We start from the raw sequence: 24,937 nt of genomic DNA on the forward strand, positions 1-24,937 counted from the left end.
TTTGTGAGGGCTGCCACAGACCAGAAGGCTCGAGCAACAGAAATTTATTGTATCACAGCTCTGGAGGCTGGAAGTCCAAGATCAAGGTGTTGGCAGGTTTGGTCTCTCCAGAGGCCTCTCTCCTTGGCTTGCAGATGGCCGTCTTCATAACCACCCTGTACTTACACGGTCGTCCCTCTGTATTGTCTGTGTCCTAACCTCCTCTTCCTAAAAGGACACCAGTCCTATTGGATTAGGCCCCACTCTGATGGCTTCGTTTTAACTTAATCACCTCTTTAAAGCCCTTATTTCTAAGTATGATCACAATCGGAGGTACTGGGGATTGGCACTTCAACATACAAATTTTGAGGGGACACAATTCAGCCCTAACAGGAGGCTCCTGCAGCGGCTCAGGGGAGAGAGGAAGGAGGACAAATTTAGGTGGTGGCAGCAGGGAGGGACACAGGGAGGAGAGAGAAATTGGCATGTGAAGCTGTTGGGGGCGGTTAACAGACAGGACAACGGGGGGAATCCCAGATGATGCCCCAGCGTCTAGCAGGGACGGCAGTGTCATGGGCTTTGGTGCTTGCAGGGAGTGGGGAGCAGATGTTGGGTTTCCCTTGTGGTATGTGTAGATGGGAGTTTGTAAGAAAAGTCTCAGCCGAGTTAAGAGTCTGAGTGTCATTGGCAGCGGAGGGCAGCTGGAAGCCGGGGTGAGGATGGGATCCCTGCCCCTCTTCCAGAAGGTGTAGAGAGAGATCAGAAGGCTGGGGCCCAACCTTAAGGAGCAGCAGCTTCTCAAGAGTGGGAGGAATGGGAGGAACTCATTTGCGATGAAGCCACAAGAACATACAGAAACACTACCCGTCTCCCTTCTGCTCAACCCCAAGCAGAGTCCCACTAAATCATGAAGAAGTGATGCGGAGCAAGATTGCTCATGAAGAAGGTGAAACAATGTGAACCACGAGCTACATAAAAGAGAAAATGAAACAAGGATCAAGGAAGGAGTTATCCACGGGTCCCCGGTTTGTTAATTAGAGGTCTGGCTTTCTATATCTCCTCATTTGCTACATTATGCTGGTGAATTAACAGACCTCTCCACAAAAGGACATTTAAATCAACGTAGGAGACCTGCTTAAATTCTCAAGAAGCCATTAATTACACGTTCTTAAGAAAACGAGCACTGACACAGCTCCTGTAACTGTGTAATTCCTATCTGTGATTCTTAATTGTACGACTTTTCAGCTGCAAGACGGATCTTTTCTATCCACCTCCTCTGGTTCTGACCAATTAAACATTTCCTTTCATAATCATAACATTTCGTATGCCAATTCTTCAAAAGAAAAGGAGCTTGTTAGCAACATACCATTTCCCGTTGCCAATTTATGCTGAATTAGAATTCTTAAAAGTATAATACTCATATATACATATAGGACACTATTAACATATTCAGGCTTAGTAGAAAGACAACAGCAGTATTATTTTGTACCTTGAATTTTGTACAATTGGTTTTATTTTGAACAGTTCTTTTTTAAAAAAACTTTATCAAACAGTAAGTTGATCCCTGTCAAACTGTAGTCAAGTGTTGCACGTAGCTTCTATGCACTGAGAGAATACATGTACAAATGATAAGAGTGTATAACTTTATTCAAAAGGAATCATTATTTTCTAAAGGAATTAGAATATCTACAGACAGGTTTTTGGTGCTTTACAGATTGACTCATGAGTCATTTATTTCATAACCATACAGTGGCCACCGTAGATTTTTTTCCAGAAACCGTCTATTCCCAAACATCAGAGCTTAAGTTTTCTGCACTGTGGGTTTCTGAGCACAATCCAGGAGTAGAGCTGGGGACCAGTGGTCTGGTTCCTAGTTGGCTGCTCAGCCTGTGATTTAACAGTCCTGACCTAGCCAGGCCTGTGTCTCAGGCCTGCTCCCCAAGCAGGGGAAAATTAAGTTTATGGTACAGACCAAGGCTAGATCCAGCTGTGGAGCTATACATTGTCTGTGGCCGCACAAATGTAGCTGCCCCATTCATGTATATACTGCCTATGGCAGAGTTGAGTAGTTGCAACAGGAGCTGTGTAGGCAAAGCCTAACATATTCACTACCTGACCCTTTAACAGGAAATAATGGCTGACTGCCAGTATAGACTATTTGCACTTCTCAACCCAACCACCTTAAATGCTATGACCATGAAAACATCTTAAATTGTACCTGGAGAAAGAGAATATATAAAATTATATTCTAAGAAGCCATTCACCTCATTGTCTACTCCCTCTTGATGTAGATCTGCATCCTCAAGAGGCAGCTTTCCTTTTATTCCTGCACTATCACCTCTACTTAGAGCCTTCTATTCCCTGTCCTCAGAGAAGTCTGGAAACACCACCAGCTGGTCTGATGTAACAGGTGATGGTTTTTTGGCAGATATGAGCCACTGGTTTCTTTGCCCAATGAGTCAGTAAGATTTGGGAGCCTGTTGTCAGTCACCCAAGAGCACTGAGCTAGCCCGGGGTGGGGACAAACATTTCTCAAGCTCCCAGCAGCAGGAACACAGCTGAGTATGGAGCTTGCTTCTGTGCATCGTAGACCCTGCTTGCTCATTACATATTGATAGGACCTCAGAGCTAACTGCCTCCTCTCAATTTGACACAATCTGTCCTAGCATCTCAGACCCCTCCATTTTGCATGATATTGAAAGAAAAATAAGATGCCTATGTCTCTGAAATACATTTTTTCCATAATCAAAATCTATTTAGGGCCAAATCTGCCCTTCACATACCAGTCCTCCCACTCATGAGAATCTTTTCATGCCTAGATGTAGGACTGTACCTCCGTCAGCCTGAGAACACAGTCTCCTGATTGTGAGTTGGAGAGTGCAAGAAAGCTTTTCTCTCCATTCGATTATGTTCACCCTCTGAAGGCCACCAGATAAACCGGCCACAGGTACAGACACTTTATAAGATTGCTCAGGAAGCCCTGGTAAACAGGGTCATAACCATTTCCACCCATTCTCTCTCATACCTGATCTCCTTGCAGTGTGTGCTGGTCAAGGGGTGTCTTTGTGGCAATGTTGCTGTAGTAGGCGTACGACAGTTCCCAGTCCAGAGGGTAGTTGTCAACACCCTGGTAGTGTTTGTAACCCAGATTCATCGAAGACAGCCTCTCACTGCCCTGGCCTCCAACCAAACTATACAACATGCCCTGTTAGGAAGAAATTGACAAAGTGTTCACACGATTGTAGCTAGGGTCATCAAATCCCAACACTGAAAGCTCACCCAGCCCAATCCCTATATGTAATCCTAGCCGTTTCAGAAATATGTTAACTTGCCTTTTTAAAAAAAACAAATCTTTAGAAAAGAAGCCAACCTACCTTTCTAATTGTTTATAAGCTCCCAGCTGTCTGTCCTTCCTAATATCTAATAGCTTAAAATGCCCTGACCTTTGTTGTCTTCTCATTGAGAATGGGAGTATTCCCTGACTTTTCTCAAAGCATCTTTTTGTGTATCAGATAAGTGTTCTAAGGATCCCTGTCCTGCTTCATTTACATCATCTATGACTAGATGATCTAAATACTGGGCCCACATCCCAATCTCACACTTTCAGAATGTTAGTGCTGGAAGGGTCTTTACAGAGTGTCTGTTCTAACGACCTCATTTCATATTTGAGGAAATAGAGGCCCAGAAAGATGAAGTCATTTGTCTATGGTCAACCAGCCACTTTGTGGCAGAGACAGAGCTAGAATTTTCTACGTGATTCTACCTTTGAGGGGACTGCTTCAGGGACTCAGGAAAACATGCCATCAATCAGGAGCTTTTACAAACAGGACATCACAAACCAGTCACTGACAAGGAACACGGAGCCACTGGGGCAGGACTGAACAGCCTGAGTCTCCCCAAACCAAGGATAAATAATCACTTGTGCACCTCTGGAAACTAAAAGTGACCAGGTAACATTTGGTAGTACTTATTGTAACCGTTAATTTTATGTGTCAACTTGACCGTGCCATGAGATTAAACATTATTTCTGGTGCACGTATGATTGCGTTTCCAGAAAAGATTAGCATTCTAACTGGTGAACTGAGTAGCGCTATGGCCCTCCCCAATGTGGGTGGGCACTAGCCAATCCCTTGAGGGCCTGAATAGGACAAAAAGCAGAGGAAGAAGGAATTTTGTCCCTTTTTGCTTCCTGCCCGCCTGCTTGAGCTGGGACACGGGTCTTTTCCTCGCCCTGGACTGGGATTTACACCATCAGCTCCCCTTCTTCTCAGGCATTCAGATGTGGACTGAAATTATACCTCCTGCTTTCCTAGGCCTTCAGCTTGCAGATGGCAGATTATGGGACTTCTCAGCCTCCATAATTGTGTGAGCCAATTCTTCATAATTCTCTTCCCATGTATATAATCCTGTTTCTCTGGAGAACCCTGATTAATACACTTATGAAATGTGATTCTCAATGTTAGGCAAGTTGCATAATACATTTGGATTCAAATCCAAAAATAAAACTGTCTGGGATGGCATTTATTTTGATGGTAGACGGCTGGAAGCAACAATACTTTGCTTAGAGGTCCAAATGACTTCACTTAGCTAAAAGGTAATACAGGATAATGGTCTCACAGCCAGAGTACTTTTAAAAATTGGGTAGGCACCTGTTCTTGAAGGACTGGGATTCTGGCAAGCCCTGCCCAAACTGTTCCTTAGGTGGTATACCAATCACACCCCTAAGGCTGTGTCCAGAAATGAATAAAGTGTCATGCCCTTTTTCACTCACTGACAGCAGGGGATCCTGTTTTTCACACAGGCCCAGCAGATTTTTTCTTGAATGTAAAGATTTTTAAAGGACTCCAAGGAACTGCAACTTGTCCAGGTTTACCAGGGCCATGAAAGCATTATTCTGCAAATACAACGCAGGTGACTGATGTTCCTGGAACCCATGAAATACTCTACCTGCAGCTGATCCCGAGGCACATTTAATCCAGTTTCATAAAAGACTGCGAGGTAGTAGGATGCTTTATGGTATCCACAGCAGCTGGAATCCATCAGGAAGGGGACGACAGAGCTAATTTGGTGAAGACCATCAATGCTGGAAAGTCTCTTTACAGCCTTCTCAAATATCCTCCCACCGATTTCTAATACAGATTCATTTTGGTTTCTTGGCACTGTAAATAACACAAATCAGAACACACAAAATTAATTACCATGGGATCGACACGGCATTAGAAAGAAGAGAGAAAAGCCAATTAAATCACCTGAGTTATTGATATGGTTGGTCCTACAGTGCCTTGAAATAAACCACCTTCCAGGGAGGTAAATTAAACCCTTTGGAGATGCCACGGTGTCATTCTGTAAATAGATTTTTCTTTGGCACTAAATGACAGCCTCATATCCTGGGAAAATGATGTGTCTTATATAGCGGAGGGAGTGTCTCAGACAGTAATTTACTCAGTGTAACTCACCACCAAATTGGGACCACTGAAACTTCCAGAGAGGCTTTTTCCCCTCTAAGACTCTCTGAAGAACAATGTATCTCAGAAATAGTTCCTAGGTGCTGTTCTAAAAAGTAAGGCAAAAGAACCTTAATTTGAAATGTTTTCTTATCTTTTGCCTCCAGTTTTTCTCGTGTGTCTCTAAACACAATAAAAAGAATGAGACAACTTTTATTGAGGGTTTACAACATGCTAAATACTGTCTTATGCTGTCTTGTGCAAATAGTGTCTTATGCAAATTATGTCATTTAATTGGTACAGTTTTACAAGGTAGATACCATTATGAGCATCTCCATTTTTCACATGAGAAAACTGAGGCCTGGAGAACTAAATCACATGTGGAAAGTTACAAAGGCTGGCAAGAGGCTGAGCCCAGCTTTGAGCCCCCGTTTGCAAGTCACTAAAGCCAGAGTTCGCTCACCTGCTGCACGTACCTCGGCAAACTGGCAACCAGTTGTCTTAATAAGTACCTTACCACCATGGATAGAGACTTGCTGACAAACAGCTTTAAGTTATATGATGCTTTCTTTTACATAATCCTCCCATAAATCTGTAAGCTGATCAACATTTAAGCCCAAACGAGCAAGTTTTATAACCCTATCATGTAACTATTAGAGTCTTCTAAAGTCTATCTTCATTTTTTACCTCTCTTGCTTATTAATTCAGCCAATGAATGTGTACTTGCTATTTCATGCAAGGCCCTATTCTAGATGCTGTGTTGCAAAATACCATACAGGATTGCACAGATCTTAAGTTCAGACTTAAATGTAAATAATGTCAATTTAAATGTTAAGTTAAATGTCATTTTAAGACTAAAATCCTTACCTGCCTAAAAACCCCTATGTCCAACATTTTTCTTTTATTTTATTCATTCCATCCAAAATAAAAATGTTATTTAAAAAAAAAAAACAAAAACACAAAAAATCTTTCAATAGGCAACAAGAGACTCAATCTTATCAGCACTCCATTAAGGAATGAACAAAGAAAATTTTCCAGGGTGGGAAGGTTTGGGATTGGGTTTACTTAAGGGCCATTTCCTTGCAGACATCCATGCTAAAAAACAGAGGTTGAGATCAGAAAGATCCATGGATGAACCTGTGAAAGCTGACACGTTACTTATGAACTGGTACTGGTCCCTCTGGGTACAGGAGTGGGCTGGGTGTCCCTGAGAGGCGGACACCGTGCTGGCACCTGCAGACCCCTGAGCTGTGAGGTAGGTGCCCGCCCATCACCTGCTCTCATTCTTGTCTATTGGCTCCTGGGCCCCTCTCCCACCAGCTGGGCCTGCTTTTGCTCCCTGGTCCCAAGCACCTAGCACAGTAGGTGCTGGAAAAAATCACCTTACTACACAAGTGAAAGTTTGCTCCTTTTTCCGCATTTTCTTTTATTCCCTAAAGAAATAGCTGCTTTTTGAAAAAACAAAAAATGCAAATTTGTATAAAATAAAAACAGAAGTCCCCCCTTCCCTATCTTTCTTTAATAGTGAAGATAAAATCTGTTAAAAGCTTGGTATGTGTGCTTTGAGACTTTTCCTTTGCATATTCATACACACATCTATTTACATATATACATACATGTTTTCTTCCTCAAAATGGCATATTATGCTACTATAGATTCTGACTCTCAATGGTCTTTTAAAATCAATTACATATTATGAATAGCTCTCTGTGACTTTCAGAAGCTCATTCTTTCTACACTTCAATAGTATTGCATTCTATAGCCGTAATGCTTTCCCAACCAGTTCTCTATTTTTAGAATCTTAGGTTGTTTTCAGTGGTTTTGCTGTTGCCAACAACATGGCAATGAACATCCTTGAACAAATCCCCCTGCTCATCTGTTGGTATATATCTGAATGATAACACCCATTTCCACCAGGAGTCTGGAGATCTCATTTTGAATTTTCCCTTCGTATAGTTGAGAAAAGAATTCCATACTACCCAACCATTAGCCACGATAAGTACCTTCTCTACTGGATTCAGTATGTACTGTAGCCCTCAGACAGAGTTGCAAATAAATTCTACTGCAACTTATTCATATATTTACTTTTAAATATGTGCTCATCTCAGATGCCCCTCTGTGAACTTCCCCAGCAAAACAACATTAACATTTTGTTAACAATTCATTCCTGCCTCACTTGCTCTGCCAAATGCCTAAGATGATAAGTTCTACCTGGGTACCCACGGACCCGAGCTATGTAGGCTCAGAGAAGGGAAGAGGCTCCAGACCAAATGAAACATTTGCTCTGTGGACCCTTGGCATGGAATCCCAGAAATCATTAGCTGGAGCGCCCAGGTAGCTGGGATTGCCAGAGAATAAGGAGCAGCAGGGGATTCCTTCACAAAGCTCAAGTCCTTAGCACAAGAAACTTTGCAGACTGAAATGAAGGCAGGTTGAAAGGGCTTCATTACTTCATGTTAAAATTCTTAATCCCCCCCGAAAGATTACCAGTCAGTATTTTCTCTGCAAAAGAATCTAAATAACTTTCTGCACTAGTGAATATAATAAAAAAAATAATTCTAAGATGAAACTGCTCATCTCTTAGGTTTTTTAAAGTTTGAATTCCAAATGTTGCCCAACTCTTTGGTGATACTGTGAAACTGGCAATTTTAAAGTCAATTTAATGAAACTGTTAATTTCACCCATCTGGTTTAGCATATGCATTTTTTCTAGTTGATCTGTAACTAAAAACATGCCTTGTTTATGGAGATTAATAGTGTAATGAAGAAAACAACAAAATAAAAGAAGCAGCCATTTTCCTATTTTCTTTCTGCACTGGAAGCTAAGGAACAAAAGCTACAGCCACCATTAATTAGCCTTTACTATTTCCCAAGTCCCACAGCATGGTTGATTTTGCTCTTTTTTCATTTTTACAATAATACCATAAGGTCACCATTTGTGTGCTCATTGTTAGAAGAGGCAAAAAGCAGAATATGAGAAGGTAGCCACTTGCCAAAGGCCCCAGAGCTGCAACCACGTCTGACTGAGAATTCAGAAGGAGAAAAGCACGCTCCTTCCTTGTGAGCAGGAGGAAGACAACACGGGAAAGTCATTTTTTGTTTCAAGCTTCCAAAAGGTGTAATGCATCCAAAGTAGAAGTTTGAAAGGGGGAAAAAGTAAAAGGAGAAAATATCATTTAATCATTAAAAGGAATGATCTTCACCAAGTTTACTAGTTTAAAGAAACACAACATGTTCCTTATTTGCATTCTGGTCTGCTGAGCCCCACTGAGCTCCCGAGGCTTAAGGAGACGGCTTATTTCTCTCTCAAAAGTAAACTATTTGTACCTTTCTGTACTGTGTCAATTTCCTGATTTTATATATATCATTTCCCTTCCTTCCCTCCCTCCTTCCTCCATCTCTCTCCCTTCTTTCAGGATTATTATTCTCTGGGCAGGAAAATCACAGCCCATTCGGTTTTCTTTTTCGTGCGTCTGTGTATTTTTTAAAAACTATAAAGTAATGCTTTAAAAAAATAATAAAGATGATGGTTCTTCAATGAACAACAGTGAAAACAGCTCTTAAAAGGAAATAGTATCCTGGTGTTATTTTGTAACACAATTGCATTTCTACCATTTCCATGCTCTGCGTTTTAGGGTCTCCAAATAAACACTGCAATTGTTGGCAAAAATGAGGTTAAAAACCGACTGCAGTGACGCTAGTGCAGCAACCCCTGGGCATACTGTACGGGGACACCTCTTCCCTACACTCCAAAGCCTGGGGCAAGAGGCAGGCAGTGACCTGAAGGAACCACACAGATGGTGTCAGCCCTGGGAAGTGAGCCTGGGCAGACGCTGGACTTCCTCTAGCCACGGGCACCAGCTCCATGGGCTCAGAGGTGCACAGTGCAGGATGAGCAAGGAAGGCACATGCTGGCCAGCTCACCTGTCCCTCCCTACCTCTGTGTCACCTGTTCAGAGCTCTAGACCCTGCCTGCCTGTACCTGAGCCTTCACGTCCTTCCTCACTGTTACCGCTCTGGCCTCGAGCCCAGCCTGCCATTGACATTCCTGCAGCCTCTCACCAGCCGCGTCCCTGTCACCTCTCTTCTCTGGAGGCCAGAACCCCATGCAAAGGGCTTTTGGATTCAAACGGTTCACTTTTGACAAGGAAGTTGCAATAGGAGAGTAAAAGGAAGAAATAGCCAGTAGAACTCTTAAATAATGAAAATACACGCATACTAAAACACCCCTGTAATAGCATAAGAAAAAGCCCAAATGCTAATAGGGCAATTTCTATCCTCTGACAAGAGCCATTTTCCTGGAGAATTGGAGGTTCCCCAGGAATAGAGGTTGACCAACCAGAATGGCCCCCCTGAAATCCTGAATGTGGACTCTCGTGTTGGATGCCACCCAGAACTTGGATGAGGTGGACTTAGGAACAGAGTAGAACAGGACAAGTCCCACACCAAGCAAGGAAATCAGAATGCAAGCGGTGGCTCTGGAACGCCGGGAGGCAGGCAGGTATTCAGCTACATCAACGTGCACAGCAGCTGGGCGTCCGAGGAACCCTGCCACCTTCAATTCAAAGGTGTGTCCTGTTACACATCAGAATGGGAAACACCGGTGGGAACAGCTGCATTTTATATCAGGTTAGCACATCAGCTGTCGGCATTTAATAAGTCTCCCTCCTGTGCAACTCCTGGCACCTGGCAGAGAGTTCTGTGTGGACCCTTTCATGGTGGTCACCCCAGGGCCTAGCACAGGGCTGGGAGGTACCCAATACCTGGGTTGCAGATTGGGTTTTACACCTGGACACCTGTATATGTCAGCAACTAGATTACAGATAATACGAAAGCAAGAACCATGAGGGCTACATCTCTGGAATTCTTTTGTAAATGAGTGTGCATAAACCTGAGGAAGACTCTGGTCTTCTTTTGTTGACAATGGAGAGCAGGTAAACAGGGTCCTGGTTAACCCGGGAAACAGAACAACATTTAAGGAGACAGATCAGCAGCTCCTGAGAGTGAACAGGCTAAGAAAGAGTGGGAGGAAGGAGAAAAATGTAGAAAGAAGGAGACTAAGCCCGCAGAGCTCAATCAGTCTGGAATGGAGCCAAGGCTTGGCCAGTGCAGACCTTGAACTTGTGTCTCTTGAAAGTCAAATTCCTCATTCCTTCAGTGATTCACTGACCCAGGGAAGACGTTTGGGTGCTTATGATGAGATCACTTATTCATGTGGAGTACACTCAGTTACTCAACAAATACTCATCAAGGAGAGGTTCTTCCAAGAAAACCTAGATACTGTTCCTGTCTTTGAGGACTTCGAAGCTCTAGTGGAATCAGACAGGAAAATCAACCACCCTAATGCAGGGAGAATTTACTGGAAAGGGGATACTTACATGATGGCAAGGGAAGCACAGGAGGAGTGACAGTGCCTGGGGAGACAGGAGAGATGTCGTGAGGAGGCAGCACTTGAGTTGGGACATAAGGGCTGTGTGCCAGGCAGGCAAGCAGAGGCGCATGGTGGGTGAGGTCTGAAGCAGAGTACGGAGCACAAAGGTGCTGTGCAGGTTCATGTGGAAAAGGGATAGATTCAAGAAGCAGCTAACACATGCCCAGCACTGCAGCGGCGCTGTTGCGAACTCAAAGTGTGAGGCGGACGCCTTCACTTCTCCCACCACCTCTGCAGGCTCACAAGTGAGTGAGTGATGGAGACAGCAGAGGATCAAACAGCTGTAACTCAAGGCGCCCGTAAGATGAGCTCTGTTCAGGTGAGCCTGTCCCTTGCATCCACGAAGCTCGTTCACAGACCTTATGTCACTTTATAAAAGCTTTACATTCTTAATTCCTACTAAATCAGACTTTCCACAGTATAGAAATTACTGCATAAAAATAAATTACACCTCACACCCATGAGGGTGGCTACTAACAAAAAACCAGAAAGTAACACATGTTGGATGTAGAGAAATTGGAAAGCTTGGGCGCTGTTTCTGGGAATATACAACGTTGCAGCTGCTGTGGAAAACAATATGGCAGTTCCTCAAAACATGAGACGTCGAATGACCATATGATCCAGCAAATCCGCTCCTGGATATATATCCAGAACTATCGGGAGCAGGGTTCTGAAGAGGTATTTATACACCTGTATTCACAGCAGCATTATTATTTGCAATAGCCAAGAGGTGGAAGAAACCCAAGTGTCCATCAACAGATGCACAGATAAACAAATGTAGTACATACACACAGTGGAATATTATGCAGCCCTAAAAAGGTAAGAAATTCTGTCGCATGCTGCTACATGGACGAAGCTTGAGGATATCATGTGCAGTGAAACAAATCAGTCACAAAAAGACAAAGACTGTATGATTCCACTTATGCGAAGTATCTAAGGCGGTCAAGCTCGCAGACACAGAGTAGAATGGTGGATTCCAGGTCTGGGGGAGGGGAAATGTGGAGTCGTTGCTTAAGTATAGAGTTTCAGTTTTGCAAGATGAAAAATTTCCTGAGGATCTGCTGCACAATGAGGCGACGATACTCCACACTATGAACTATAAACACTTAAAAATGGTTAAGATGACATTTTGTTATGTGCATTTTACCATAAATAAAAATTAAAAAAAAATAAAAATTAGTCTTTAAAGAGTAAAGGTGTAAATATTTGACGATTCTCTTTTGTAGCAGAAAAATACAGCACATCCGGGAAGAGCCCAAGGTGGTGAGCTCTGTGGACCTCACTGGACAGGAAGGTAGAGGCCACTGTGCACACACGACCTGATCCTTGTCAGTGAGGCTGAAGCCTCCCCGCTCGCCACCCCCTGCAGTGTTCTCAGCTCTCCTCTGAAGTGTGTTGTTGGCTTAGCTGGGGAGCCCATGATCTGTCTACAATCGCATGGTGTTGGGGGCAAGAAACACTCTCAAGTCTGAAATGTGTGTATGTAGCAGACTGGAAGTGGAGTGTCACCATGTATAGGAAGAGATGCCACCAAAGAAAAAGATGATTCTCTCATAAAAAACAGAAATTACAGACCGGCATCTAATGCCATCTTACTTGTTAAAAATTCCAAGAAAAATCATTCCACAAATTCATTTCCCTTGGGGGAACTATGGGAGCTGACGTTTTTCACTACATGTAGCCTGAATACGTCTCATTCAAAACACAGCCCCAGTTTGTTCTATCCCGGCTCACAGGGGCACTCAGGCAGTACTTGCTGGGTGAATGAGTGAATGAAATTCCTCATTGTCGTTATCACACCTTTGCAGTTTCTAGGCAAGAATTCCAAGCATCAAACATCTGATACTTGAGTCTGTTCTCATAGTGTTTCTCAGTATGAAAAATATAATATGATGAGGATGTTCTAATAAAGTCTATTAATCAACAGGACAGGAGAGGTCAGGGCAGCAGCAGAAAAGAGAGAGTCAACACACGTCGTGTTATCCAGAGTTGTCCAAAGCAGGCCGGAGCCAGCAGGACACCAGGGGCAGGACGAACTTGGACGGAAGGGTAATTGGGGAACCAGAAACAGATAGAGAATCACGCCAGCCTTACTACTATTCTTATAAGAGACCAGAGTACAGATATGTATGTTAAAAATGTAAACTTAGTTTTTTACCCTCAATTGACCAAATCAAATTTTCTGCATTTTTCTCAGCCTTATCAGGAAACTGGATACAATGTATGACAGCAATCTCTCTCCCAGTGTAGCTGGAAGATGCTATTACAGCCCCAAGCAAGGGCACTGTGCCAGGCAGAGATGTGAATTTGAATGAGTGAATGCCCTACCTCTGCAGAAGGCTCTCCAATCCTTCCAATGTAACCTAGAAAAACAGTCACTGAAGGCAGAACGGGGGCTTAGCGTTGGTTCTACAGACTCACCAGCCTTTCCATTTCCCCTTTCCCCATTCCTAGGCCCCCAGGGACAGACAGGCAGAGGAGGAATGCAGGTGGCTGTGTGCGCAGGGTGGCAGGGACACGTGGCAGGCACAGGCCCTCAGAGTATGCTCCTTGGCGCTGTTCTAATTCGGCACCAGATGTGCCTGACTGGCAGGTTTGGCATGAAGAAAAGGTCCTAAAGTGGCAAATCCATCTTTGGGGCTTCCTCTCCCAGCACTGATGGGGTCCCCGGAAGCCAAACAGAGGCAACCCGAGCTTGCTCACTGTGCTGGAATCTAGCAGCTCTATAGCACTGATGCCCAGGAAATCTTAAGGTTCCAAAGCACATGATTTGGTTTTTTAATTAGATTCCATTTCCAGGCCTCTATAGAGAATAAAACAACTCTAAATTCTTATAAAAAAAACTTTTGAGCTATAAAAATAACATAAAAACATTCTTATTGAGAGTATTTACTTTAAAAAGAATGTTTTGTGAAAATGATTCACTCCTGTTCCCAATCAGCAAAACTATGTTTAAATATGATCAGAAATCTCATAAAAACCATTTTGATCTGGATATGATCTTAGCCTCTTTAGCCTAAACTACCCAACAAGCATCTCCCTCTCCTGTTCACCTGTCTTGAAGGGATGGCTTCACTAACTCCCAGATGACCGCCGAAAACCTGGAATTATCTCTGCCCAGTAAAAATAGCAATAACACTGACACAGCAGTGGTTCTCAACTGGGGCCATATGGCAATGTCTGGAGACATTCTGGGGGAGGAGAGTTATGGGGGTGGCGTGGGGAGGTGCTACTGGTATCTAGTGAGTAGAGGCCAGAAATGCAGCTAAACACCCTACAATGCACAAAGAATTCTCCAGTTCAAAATGACAGTAGTGTAGAGGTTGAGAAACCCCACATGCCTAGGGCTTTACTGTGTGCTGATACTGCTGCAAGTATCTTATCTATATATATCAATTCATTGAGTCCAATACTCAGAGATACTATTATCATCTCCATTTTGCAGATGAGAATATGGAGGCTCAGAGAAATTAAGGAGCTTGCAAAAGATCACACAGCTAGTGAGCGTTAAGTTAAAATTGGAACCAGGCCACTTCCAGAGGCTATGCTGTCACAGGACATGCCACAGCCTCCTGGCTCCTTGTCCTCCTTGCCCACATTCAAGCAGTCCTGGAGCCCTTCTGAAGGCCTCTTCAGATCCTTCAGCTCTGTCCCCATCACTCTGTCCTACCCAGGTCTGCATACTCCCCTCCCAGGACCATGGCAATGTACTCCCTGCTTCCGGCTTCACACTCCTCCAGTTCACCTGCTCCCACCCACTGCTGCCAGAGTGACCACCAAAACCCAGATCTGATCATGCCTCTACCGCATGCCTGAAATCCTTCAACAAGTCCCTACCACCTACAAGGCAAAACCAAAACCTTTCAGGAAGTTGTCTGCACTGTAACGGGAATCATTACTCTCCAGGGCTTCTCTTGCCTCTCCAACCCTTCGCACGCCATTCCACATGTTGTGCTGTTCCTGCCTCTCTGCCTCTCCTCTGCCTGTGTTACCCACCCCCACCTCACTTATCTGGCAAATACCCACTCACCCTTCAAGAATCAGTCCCAGTGTCACCTCCTCCAGGAAGCCTTCCCAGAACACCCTGGCCCTCCAGGTAGAACTGACCATTCCCTTCTTTGTGCCTCCACCACTCACTTCCACAGCCTTTATGAAAATGCACTACTATTTTTCTTTGCTTTCAAGTCTGTCCCTCAAGGACAGGGACCTTGTGTTATTTCGCTTATCTCTGAGGTCTAGTCAAGTATCTGAGTAGTCATTCAGTAAATATGGGATGAATGAAAGATGAAATATCCATATGACTTGAATTCTTCCAGGACAGCGTTGGGGGATGGGGGTCACTATCTGCAAAGAAAATCTGTGCTGCTGGACACTGCCATTCTTCGAAAGTTCTTATGTGAAGCGGAAGTCAGTTTCTGCCTTGCTTCACCTCTATGCCTGGGAATACTGCAGTTGCCCCTCACCACTAAGACAGTCAATCATCACCCCCATTAGGACCCTCTTAACCAGGCTGAACATCTCCAGCTTCTTCTCTTCCTACAGGCATGGTTTCAAGATCCCTCATGGCCCTGCAGTATGTATTTCATTTCTAAGCAAACCCAAATTGCAATGGGCATACGGAGAGGCTGGCAGCATTTTGGAAGTATATGCACATTCCTGAGATGATGCTTCAAGAGTACTGCAAATCACGGGTCTCAAGTTCAAATGCCTAAGGGTACAGGCAGTTCAGTTCCATGAATAAAGTAGGCAGGAGGTGAGGAAAACAGGTGCACAGAGTGCACAGGATCACTGCCAGGTAGAAATGGTGGCCCATGGTTGACAGATCTTTGGATTTTTTTTAAGAAAAGCAAGAAATCTGAATTTTTATACAAGCTTTTACATAATGGTAACTAATTTAAAACAATATATGTACAACAAGGTATTTTCCAAACCAACTGCCTATGGGGGCCAGTTCTGGCTGCAGGCTGTTCATTTGTGGCCTTGGCTTTAAATAAAGAATTGCTTGAGCAATCCCTAAATTTAAATTTTTGTGTTTAATGTTGGAAATATGCACAGATATATTGAGGGTTGTGGACATGCAAGGGCAGGATTTAAATCTGAAATTAAGCTAGAACACAAGGGTTAAAATAACTTTGAGGCATAAATCACCAAAGGGGGTGAGTGAAACAGAGAAACAGGGATCCTTTCTAACCACTCCCAAAGGAAGGCAAAGCCTGAATTACCAGTCCACAAATCCATGTCCAGCAATGCCTGGAACAAGCTGGCGTGTTTGTCTCTCAGCTCCTTCTCCCAGGGGAAGGCTCTGCATGTCAAGGGTCTCCCATACCTGCGCTTGAGGTCCAGGTAGGAGTTGTGGAGGTCACCTGCACAGAAGGGTAAGCACAAGACATCACACCCCTCAGGACAGGGAAGGACTCACCTCTCTAAAGCCTTTCTTCCTAACAGGAACTAGAAACAAAACATCAGACTTGATGTTACTGGATGTCGGTTTGAGTCCTTTAGGGATTTGAAATCGGCTATGATGCCTTTGCCTCCAGGTCACAAATTCAAAGCCAAGTCCAAGGGAAATGTGCCAAAGTTGCTGATGGCTGTTGAATAATTCTACAGAATGGGCAGCTGGTCCCTGGGAGGCCAGTATCTAAGCCATTTTGTAGGCACATGAATTGAAGCACAAAGCACAAAGATCTCCAGGGAGGCAGGCAGTCGAAAACGTTAGAAAAATCTTCCTAATGCCACCAAACAGATCAGCACGTGAGGCTGGCCTTCCAACTCCAGGGATCGCTCCTGATATTACGTAAGTTACCAAAATCAGTTTCTCTCCTGTTGAGATATCACTCTTCTGATATGTCTTCCCCCTCTTCTGACAGCATCATATTTTCTGGATGATTCAGCAGCGAGAGTAGCAGCTGGGGACCAGCATAGCCTATTCTTCAACTGAATTGCAAAAGCAGCGTCTTTCCACACTCACCTATTGCCATCTCTCATCCCTACCTGGGACCGTTTTACGTGAACCCTATGAGACTGGGCTATATTTGAAATACATGCATCCCTCCAGGTCCTGGCATGGGAAGTTCCGCTCTGGGGATGAGGAGACATATGGGCAGGACTGAAATACTTGATTCACTTTTGCTGATGGCAAAGGCCCCGCAGGAATTTTGCTTCCAGAATGAGCATATGTGACTAACTGTAGTGCCACCATATCAAACAAGAAGATCGGTAGCACAGAGAAATTTGTAAGTGCAAGGTCCAAGCTGGAACACTGGAAGAGCAGACAGGACCAAGTTCTGTAACTGATAAACACCCTGTATGAGTAAAAGGATGTCCTTGCAAATATGAGCACACAGTCTATTTGAAATTCATCCCTTCTGTTGAAAATTACTGATCTCTTCCAGAATGAGTCAACATCAAGGATTTAAAAAATAAAACCGAGCCCCAAACAACAAAATCATTGCTCAACATTTCTGAAAGCTAATATTAGATATTAATGGTCCAAGACCAAAGTGCATCGATGGGGAAACATTTCTAATGATTAATTTATTTTCCAATTCATTTTTATTTTCTTAGGCGGGCCTTACGGATGGGAATGATGCCAGGACAGGCTCAAAACACTTGCTTTCGTTTGTGTTCTTAAACTCGATTACATATGGTTGAAGCTATGACATGTGCTGGTTCTTCTTTGCTGTCCCCGGTCTTTCTGGAATCCAGGTGGGACGTACACTTTCACTTGCATCCATCTGTGGAGGGCTCACAGTCACATTTGTCCCTTCTGGTATCTGAGCCAAGTCCTGTGTGTTCTATTTTAATCCCATTAGGGAGAAGCCAAATGTGTTAATACAAATGCACAGAGCTTAAAAGAGCTCTCCTGAAGCTCCATACTTACACACTTCTTGTCTCTCATCCCCGGGCTGTATCGTGGATCTGTATACAGATATTATCTCTTGAACCTCAGCACACCTTTTATAATATACCTTGATCTGGTCAGCAAGTTGATTCTCAAGGAGGGGATTAAAAATCTACAAGAAGGCAAGAAAATTTTTTAAAAGCCCAATTGTCATCAAATACCACTGATATTTATGAGGATGTGCTCTGGGTGACTTCATTTTACCGTTGCTACACCAGGTGGCTTGTCTGCACACACATTGTCCACTCTGGATTTGCAAACCCAGGTTGGTGGTATAAATTTAAAGACACACCAGCTCTGGCCACTCTCCTCTAGCTCCTTTGTATGGCATCTTCTCTGTAGTTTCTTAAAGTCAGGATTTCCCAGAGACCAAGCCTCTACCCCTCTTCTTTTCCCTGCTGCATGCTCTCACTAGGAAATCACACTCGTCTCTGTCTTCAGTTCCCACCAAGTGACGCCCAAGTCTACCGATGCTGTGCCTGCTGCCTGGGAGCCTTTGTCCCATTTCCTTCTGCGTGGCAGGCTCCTACTCAACCTGCAAGAGCCCATGCAAAGCCACAGCTGCAGGGCAGGCTTCCTACCAGCCCACCCACCCCCCTTGTGGGCAGATGCACATGCTCCCACCTCAGCATCCTCAAACACTGTGCTCACATCTGAATTAAAGCATGTAGTGCATTCGTCTATCACTTCCCTGTTTAAGATCCAGAAAGGGAACTCTTCAGGAACAGGGGACGTATTTTAAATCACGGTGTTTCAAAGTGTAGGTGAGAGCCCAGTAGAAGGTCATGAAATTATTTCAGTGGATTTTAACCAGCACAGTTTGGTGGTGTTTTTTTGTTTTTATAAAGTAGAACACAAAATATCAGACTGCATTAAACATAGTAAGGGTATGTAATCTTAGCAAAATTTTTGCTTCAGTTTGTGTTTGAATATATATATGCATATATATATGTTCTGTTCATGATATTAAATAGCTTTCTTATTATGGACTATCTTCAAAAAAAAAAAATGTTAAAGCTACCATCTTAATCCATCTTGCTCACCTCAGCTCCTGGCCCAGAGCCTGGCACATGGTAGGTACTCAGTGAGTACTGGTTGCGCAAATGAATAAACAAATTTCATTTTTTTCCTTTGCATAGAGGTCTCTCAATAGGGGCACTAGGACATCACCCCCGGGTGGTAAGCCTCCCTATTTTTCTTCATTATAACTTTGCCTAGTGACTCCTGCTTTTCCCAGAACAAACCCCACGGGATCAAGGGAACGAATGTTCCTCCTTCAGGTGTCAGGTGGGGCTCCTGATCTCCTTACCACAGCCGAGGAAACAACTGCTGGGGAGCCTCCCTCACGAGAAAAGCCCCTTCTCTCCCTACCGGCCCAGCTGGAGTTGGCCTGGAGAGCTGGACAATTCCATTTGTGGGTGGGTTTTGGATGTGAGAGCCACTGTGCAGTAGATTCAGCTCCGAATACAAAGCCCTCTTCGATCTGTACAACCGCAGCCAACCCACCCCAGCGTGAGCCGAGGGCCTGTGCTCCGGGAGAGAGCAGCCATCGGAAGCAAGGCTTTAATTTGCTACAGCATCTCCTCTTCTGATACTTTAAATAATAGCAAATAAAAGAAGCTTTACCAAATAACTAAGATTCTCTCTTTTCATTAGCTTAATCACTGGATAGGCAACAGCCTGATAAAAATCTACTCTATAATTAAGCTAGTAGTTATTAAAACAGAGGAAGCAAATGGTTTCCATTTTATGAGTACTAAATGAGCCAAACGCTCACAGAAATCTATTACCGCATTTGCTGGGGGAAAAGCCTCAATATTAATTATATTTGATGATAGAGCTGCTGCGTGGCCCGGGTTGGGTAAATCTTTTGTTTGCACTGGGTTCACCATCCCTGAGCCTCGCACCCATCTCTTGTGAGCACTACAAACTTCTCCTTGATCCCCTGGACTCACCTGCTCAGGGTGCAGACTACGGAGCCGATAGTACTTCAGGGGTCCAAAAAACCCTTCAATGCCAGCCACATACCTGCTTCCTCCAATAATGAAGTACCCAGCTGTGTCATTATAATGGAAATCCTCCTGGAAGCTAGAGAAGAACACGAAGGATTTAGAGAGCTCTGGCCGGAACCGGGTTATTTAAGAAAAGACTCTTTCATTGACCCTCTTCGACTGAACCCACATTTCCAGAAGCCCTTCCACTCTGGGATTTAGCAGGTGAGACCACTGTGCAATCAGCCTAGAATCCCAGTTCTGCTATTTACCTGCTGTGTAACCGTGGCCTTGTCATTTAACCTCTCTGAGCCTATTTTCTCATCTGTAAAATGATAGTTCCTCACTTACTGGATACTTAAGAGGATTGAGTGAAATGTAATTACATCTTTACATGTGTCTAGCATGAGTGTTCAGCCCACAGTAAATACTTGATATGTGCTGACTATTGATACAGGTGATATTGTTCAGAATCAGTGGAATTATTTGGAATTGTTGGTTGTAATTGGAAATCTTTTGCTTTAAAAGAAAAAAAAAACTTATTGAATGAATAGAAGGTGGCTGTGGGGGAAAACTAAAAACGCAGACTATTAGATAAGGACTGAGTTAAAATTTAGTTAGGTGGAGGAAGCCACATCAAGGTCAAATTGCTAGGCCAAAGACAAGAGGTCAGCACAGGTGATGTGTTAGAAGCCCACGTTGTCCTGAAGGTCTTGAGGCAGCAAGAAAGAAATGGAGGAGAAAATGAGTTGGTGTGTATAAAATGCACAAAGGTGTTCCTTGCAGCATTGTTTATATTCACTAAAGACTGGAAAACCCCAAGTGTCTGTCAGGGAGGACTGGCCCATTCATCAGATGGGCCCTGGATGTAGTAAGCTTTTTTACCATGTGGCTTAAAAAGGAACAGAGGGACCTGCAGAGATCTCCAAAACATATTGTTAAGTGAAAAATTAAAACTGCACAACACAGAGGATACCTTTTATCTAAGAATGAGGAAAATGGATTTTTTTGTATTTGCATAAAGAAATTCTGGAGGTAAATACAAGAAACAAATAAAAGTATTTTCCCATCGGGTAGGGGGTAGGGGGTGGGGTATATGGGGAAAGAGCTGGAAGCAAGACATTTAACTGTTTTTTTATTTTTTTAAGTCATGTGCATTTATTACCTACTTAAAAATTAATATAGGAATGGGTGGACAAGGTGTGATCAGAGCATATGTGAGCAGTGAGGGGGGGTTAAGACAGGTATCAAGTGAGAAGCCAGGCAAAGAGGAAAGAGCCAGGGAGCACAGAGGGCAGATGGAGGCACAAGGAAGAAAACAAAATGCCAAGCAGGCTGCTGGGAGCCCAGGGAGCCGAGAGAGCACACAGCGAGGGAGATGTGGACGGGGACACAGCAGGCTACCCACAATTGGGTCAGGAAAGCCAGGCAACCCAGGGTTATTCCAGGACAGGGGATGGACTGCCTTTGAGCAAAGAGCCCAAGCCCTAGCAGGTGCGCTTCGCTGGAGAGGAAGCACAAAAGAGTCACACTCTGACAACATCCACTCACAGCCGCAAGAGTGAACCTTAGAAATTAGCTTTATACAAACTCAACCCAAATGGAAAAGAAGTGTTTCATCTCCTGGGAGTTTCCTTTTCAGAATCTCAGCCTTGAAGGGCTGTAAGATGATGTTCTCTTCCCTTTTTTTTTTTTTCAGGAGAGACCACAGAGTTATTATCTCTAAGAGCTGTGAATTGACTCTGTTTATCAAGACCTTGGAAAGGCTTCAGCATTCCAAAAACCCTCCCGAGACAGGACCTGGCACTCAATGCACAGTAAGCAATGCCTCTGCAGTAGAAGCTCTGAACTGACCTCCACTTACTAACTCACCTGCTTACCTGACGGTCCCCACTGCTCTGCCAGACCTACTAACTGATGCCTATGACATGCCTATGCTCGCCAACCGGGGGCTACTCTCTGAAGCCTCAGTCTTACCTTTTTAAAAATGGAAATAGCAGTAGTACCTACCTATGTGGTTGTTGTGAGGATTAAATGAACTAATGTATAAACAAAGGATTTAGAACAGTGTCAGGCACCTAGCAGGAACCATAACTGTCAGATATGTTATTATTACCCTAGCTGACCACTGGACTCTCGCTTCCACCTTTAGAGTTGCATATTTAGTAGGAGTAAGATGTGTTTATTCTCAAACCAGTTAATGCCAATTGTATGATCACTGTAACCACAAATGTACTTAAATTTGTAATCCAATAAAATATGAGTGGGGGAGAATTGGTCTTTCCATAAAAACTAAGTTGATTATTTTGGGTAGATTCAGTAAAGAGTGAGTACTAAAAAAATTGTTGTGGAATTAAGACAAGGTTGGGAAAATAAATTGAAGAAATTTAGAAGGATTTTGGGGTCTGATTGTTTCACAAGTGTCTTTGTTTTCTTTTCATTTGGAAGAAAGAGAAATTGGATGTTGTTTATGCAAGAAAGACCACAGGGAACTTCCATCCGCAGATCCATACTCAAAGGAAAGGCCCTATCTAAAAGACTTGCAAATGAATGTACACTTACATATACTGTATTTTTAAATTAAAATAAAAAGCTTAAGCTAAGTACAGTCATCCCTCAGTATCTGTGGGGGATTGATTCCAAAGCCTCCCCTGGATACCAAAATCCAAGGACGCTCAAGTCCGTCTAAAGCGATGTAGTATTTGCATATAACCTATGCACATCCTCTTGTATGCTTTAAATCATCTCTAGATTACTTACGATACTTAATACAATGTAAATGCTATGTAAGTAGTTGTCATACTGTATTGTTTAGGGAATAATGACAAGAAAAAAAGTCCGTACATGTTCAATACAGGTGCAATATTTTTTTCCAAATATTTTCAATCCACAGTTGGTTGAATTGACAGATGCAGAACCCACAGATATAGAGAGCTGACTAGATCATTTTCATGGATCTTTGCTTTAACTGAGTTTTTCAACTAATAATAAATTACTTGGTCCCTATGGCAATGGATTGTAATTTTTATTTTTATTTTATTTTATTATTATTTTTAATATATATATTTTTTACTGGTTATGAATATTCATGTGATACAAAGCTGATCATTATCACTTGGGCCCAAGATGTGAAGGCCAGATTCATGCTGGCAGCATACCCATTACTACAAATAGCATTTGTACTCCATGTCCCCCTCCCAATTAGCCCCAACCTCCCTTCCCCTCCTCTTTTCCCACCCACTCCACTTTGTAGCCCAAATAATTTTCTCTCCCTCTGCAAGTCCAGCACACCACTGTGGTCTTTCTTTCCTTCCTTCTTTCTCTCTTAGCTCCCACTTATAGTGAGCACATTTGGTATTTATCCCTTTGTGCTTTACTTATTTCACTCAACATAAGTTTCTCCAGGCTCATCCATGTTGTTGCAAATGGGAGAATTTCATTCTTTTTTTATGGCTCAGTATTATTCCATGCTGTATATATACCACATTTTCCTTATCCAATCATCCATTGATGGGCATTTAGGTTGGTTCCATGTCTTTGCTATTGTAAGCAGAGCTGCAATGAACATGGGAGTGCAGGTATCCCTTCAATGTGATGATTTCCATTCTTCTGAGTATATACACAGAAGTGGGATTGTCAGATTGTATGGAAGAGCTATCTTTTCTCAAACAACTGTTTGAGAAACCTCCATACTGTTTTCCATAGTGGTTGTACTAATTTACAGTCCCACCAACACTGCAGGAGTGTTCCCTTCTCTCCACACCCTAACCAGCATTTGTTATTCACTGTCTTTTTGATTATAGCGAGTCTAACTGGGGTGAGGTAGTATCTTGATGTAGTTTTAATTTGCATTTTTAAATTGTCATTGTTATCAACCAACAGGAGATCTGTCCAGCTTGGTAAGCCACAATGGTGGGCCTGCATTTTTCACCTCTAAAATTCTTAGTGTCTGCACAAAGATTGCAAGAGATTCTTTGTACTATGTACTGTTTGATGGTCATCCATTTTGGTGACATAAAAGCTGAGCTAGACTCTTCCAAAGCCCAAACCGATCCCTTTTGAAAATCTCAGACACACTGGCAAACTATCCTTACTCTTATCCGGACATAGAAGAGTGCCCTGGTTTATTACTGCAGAGACCAGTAGCCAGAATCACCAGCATTGTCAAATAGACCTCACTAAGAATTAGGAAAGAGCTCTGGCTTGAGGTTTCTTTGGTAGGGGAACTTAGAATCTCCAATTAGGTGCTCTCCCCTCCCCCATTACAGAAATTCTCATCTTAAATGTCACTTCTGCAGGACCTGGTCTAAATTCTAACCCCTTGTTATCCTCTCAAGCTACCCTATCCATTTCCTTCCTAGCATCTGCCACAATTTATGATTTTAAATTTATTTATGAATTTATTTGCTTAATATCTGTCTCCCCCACTAGATTTTTTAGGTCCGTGATGGCAAGGACTAAATTCTTTTTGTTCATCATCTTATTCCCATAGTCTATCATATGGCATGTGATAGACGCTCAATAAATACATGGTGGATGAATGAATGAATGAATGAATGAATGAATGAATGGAGTTAACACTATAGAAGCCTGAAGTTGTTAGCTGTCACTGAGTATTACTGACATCCTCCCATTCATGCAAAGCACTGTGCTCCTGGCCACGTAATTCCTGATCTTCCTATACCACGTTTGTGGGATAACAGCCATCGTTATGTTTACATTACAAGAACAAATAAAAAGGAGAGTTAAGAGTCTTTCCTCTTAACCAGTAACTGTAAATATTTGATGTTTAATTCACTGGCTAGGCCCACTCTGAAAATGAGGTTCCTGGCAGGGATGAGATCCCAAATACCTAACCACAGGAGCCCCAAGTGGGTTCTGGACACCCCCTGCTGGGCCTGGCTTTAATTCTAGTGGTTCTGCTGATGGAGAAGGTCCCAGGAGTACAGAAAGGGCAGCCCAAGTGGTGGTGAGGGGCACTCTCAGCTCTGGCACTGCCACTATTACTAGGTAAGGAATTGTTTCAATGCTTTAACATGTAAAATTGGCATGTGCCAAAAATCAGTCATGATCCCTTGAATCCTATATAATCATATTGATCTTGTCTTTACTTAAAATTTTATTCATCATGGATTCTTAGCATTCATTTTGATTTTTTAAAATATCATATTAGAATGTTATTTATCATGATT

At 43.1% G+C, this 24,937-nt stretch overlaps 1 protein-coding gene across 2 annotated transcripts in view; it reads right to left on the minus strand.

Annotated features, from left to right (window-relative positions):
• Positions 1-24,937, minus strand: part of SEL1L3 (SEL1L family member 3) — a 98,978-nt gene that overhangs the window by 43,408 nt on the left and 30,633 nt on the right. For both annotated transcript variants that reach the window (XM_063107781.1, XM_063107780.1), the window contains exons 7-11: positions 19,710-19,842; positions 17,734-17,866; positions 16,076-16,216; positions 4,927-5,138; positions 3,005-3,184 (exon numbers count right to left, since the gene is read on the minus strand). In XM_063107781.1, coding sequence (XP_062963851.1) covers positions 3,005-3,184; positions 4,927-5,138; positions 16,076-16,216; positions 17,734-17,866; positions 19,710-19,842 — 799 coding nt within the window. The remainder of the gene's footprint in view (positions 1-3,004; positions 3,185-4,926; positions 5,139-16,075; positions 16,217-17,733; positions 17,867-19,709; positions 19,843-24,937) is intronic.

This window comes from Cynocephalus volans, chromosome 9, assembly GCF_027409185.1.
Source record: "Cynocephalus volans isolate mCynVol1 chromosome 9, mCynVol1.pri, whole genome shotgun sequence".
Classification (NCBI taxonomy): Eukaryota; Metazoa; Chordata; class Mammalia; order Dermoptera; family Cynocephalidae; genus Cynocephalus; species Cynocephalus volans.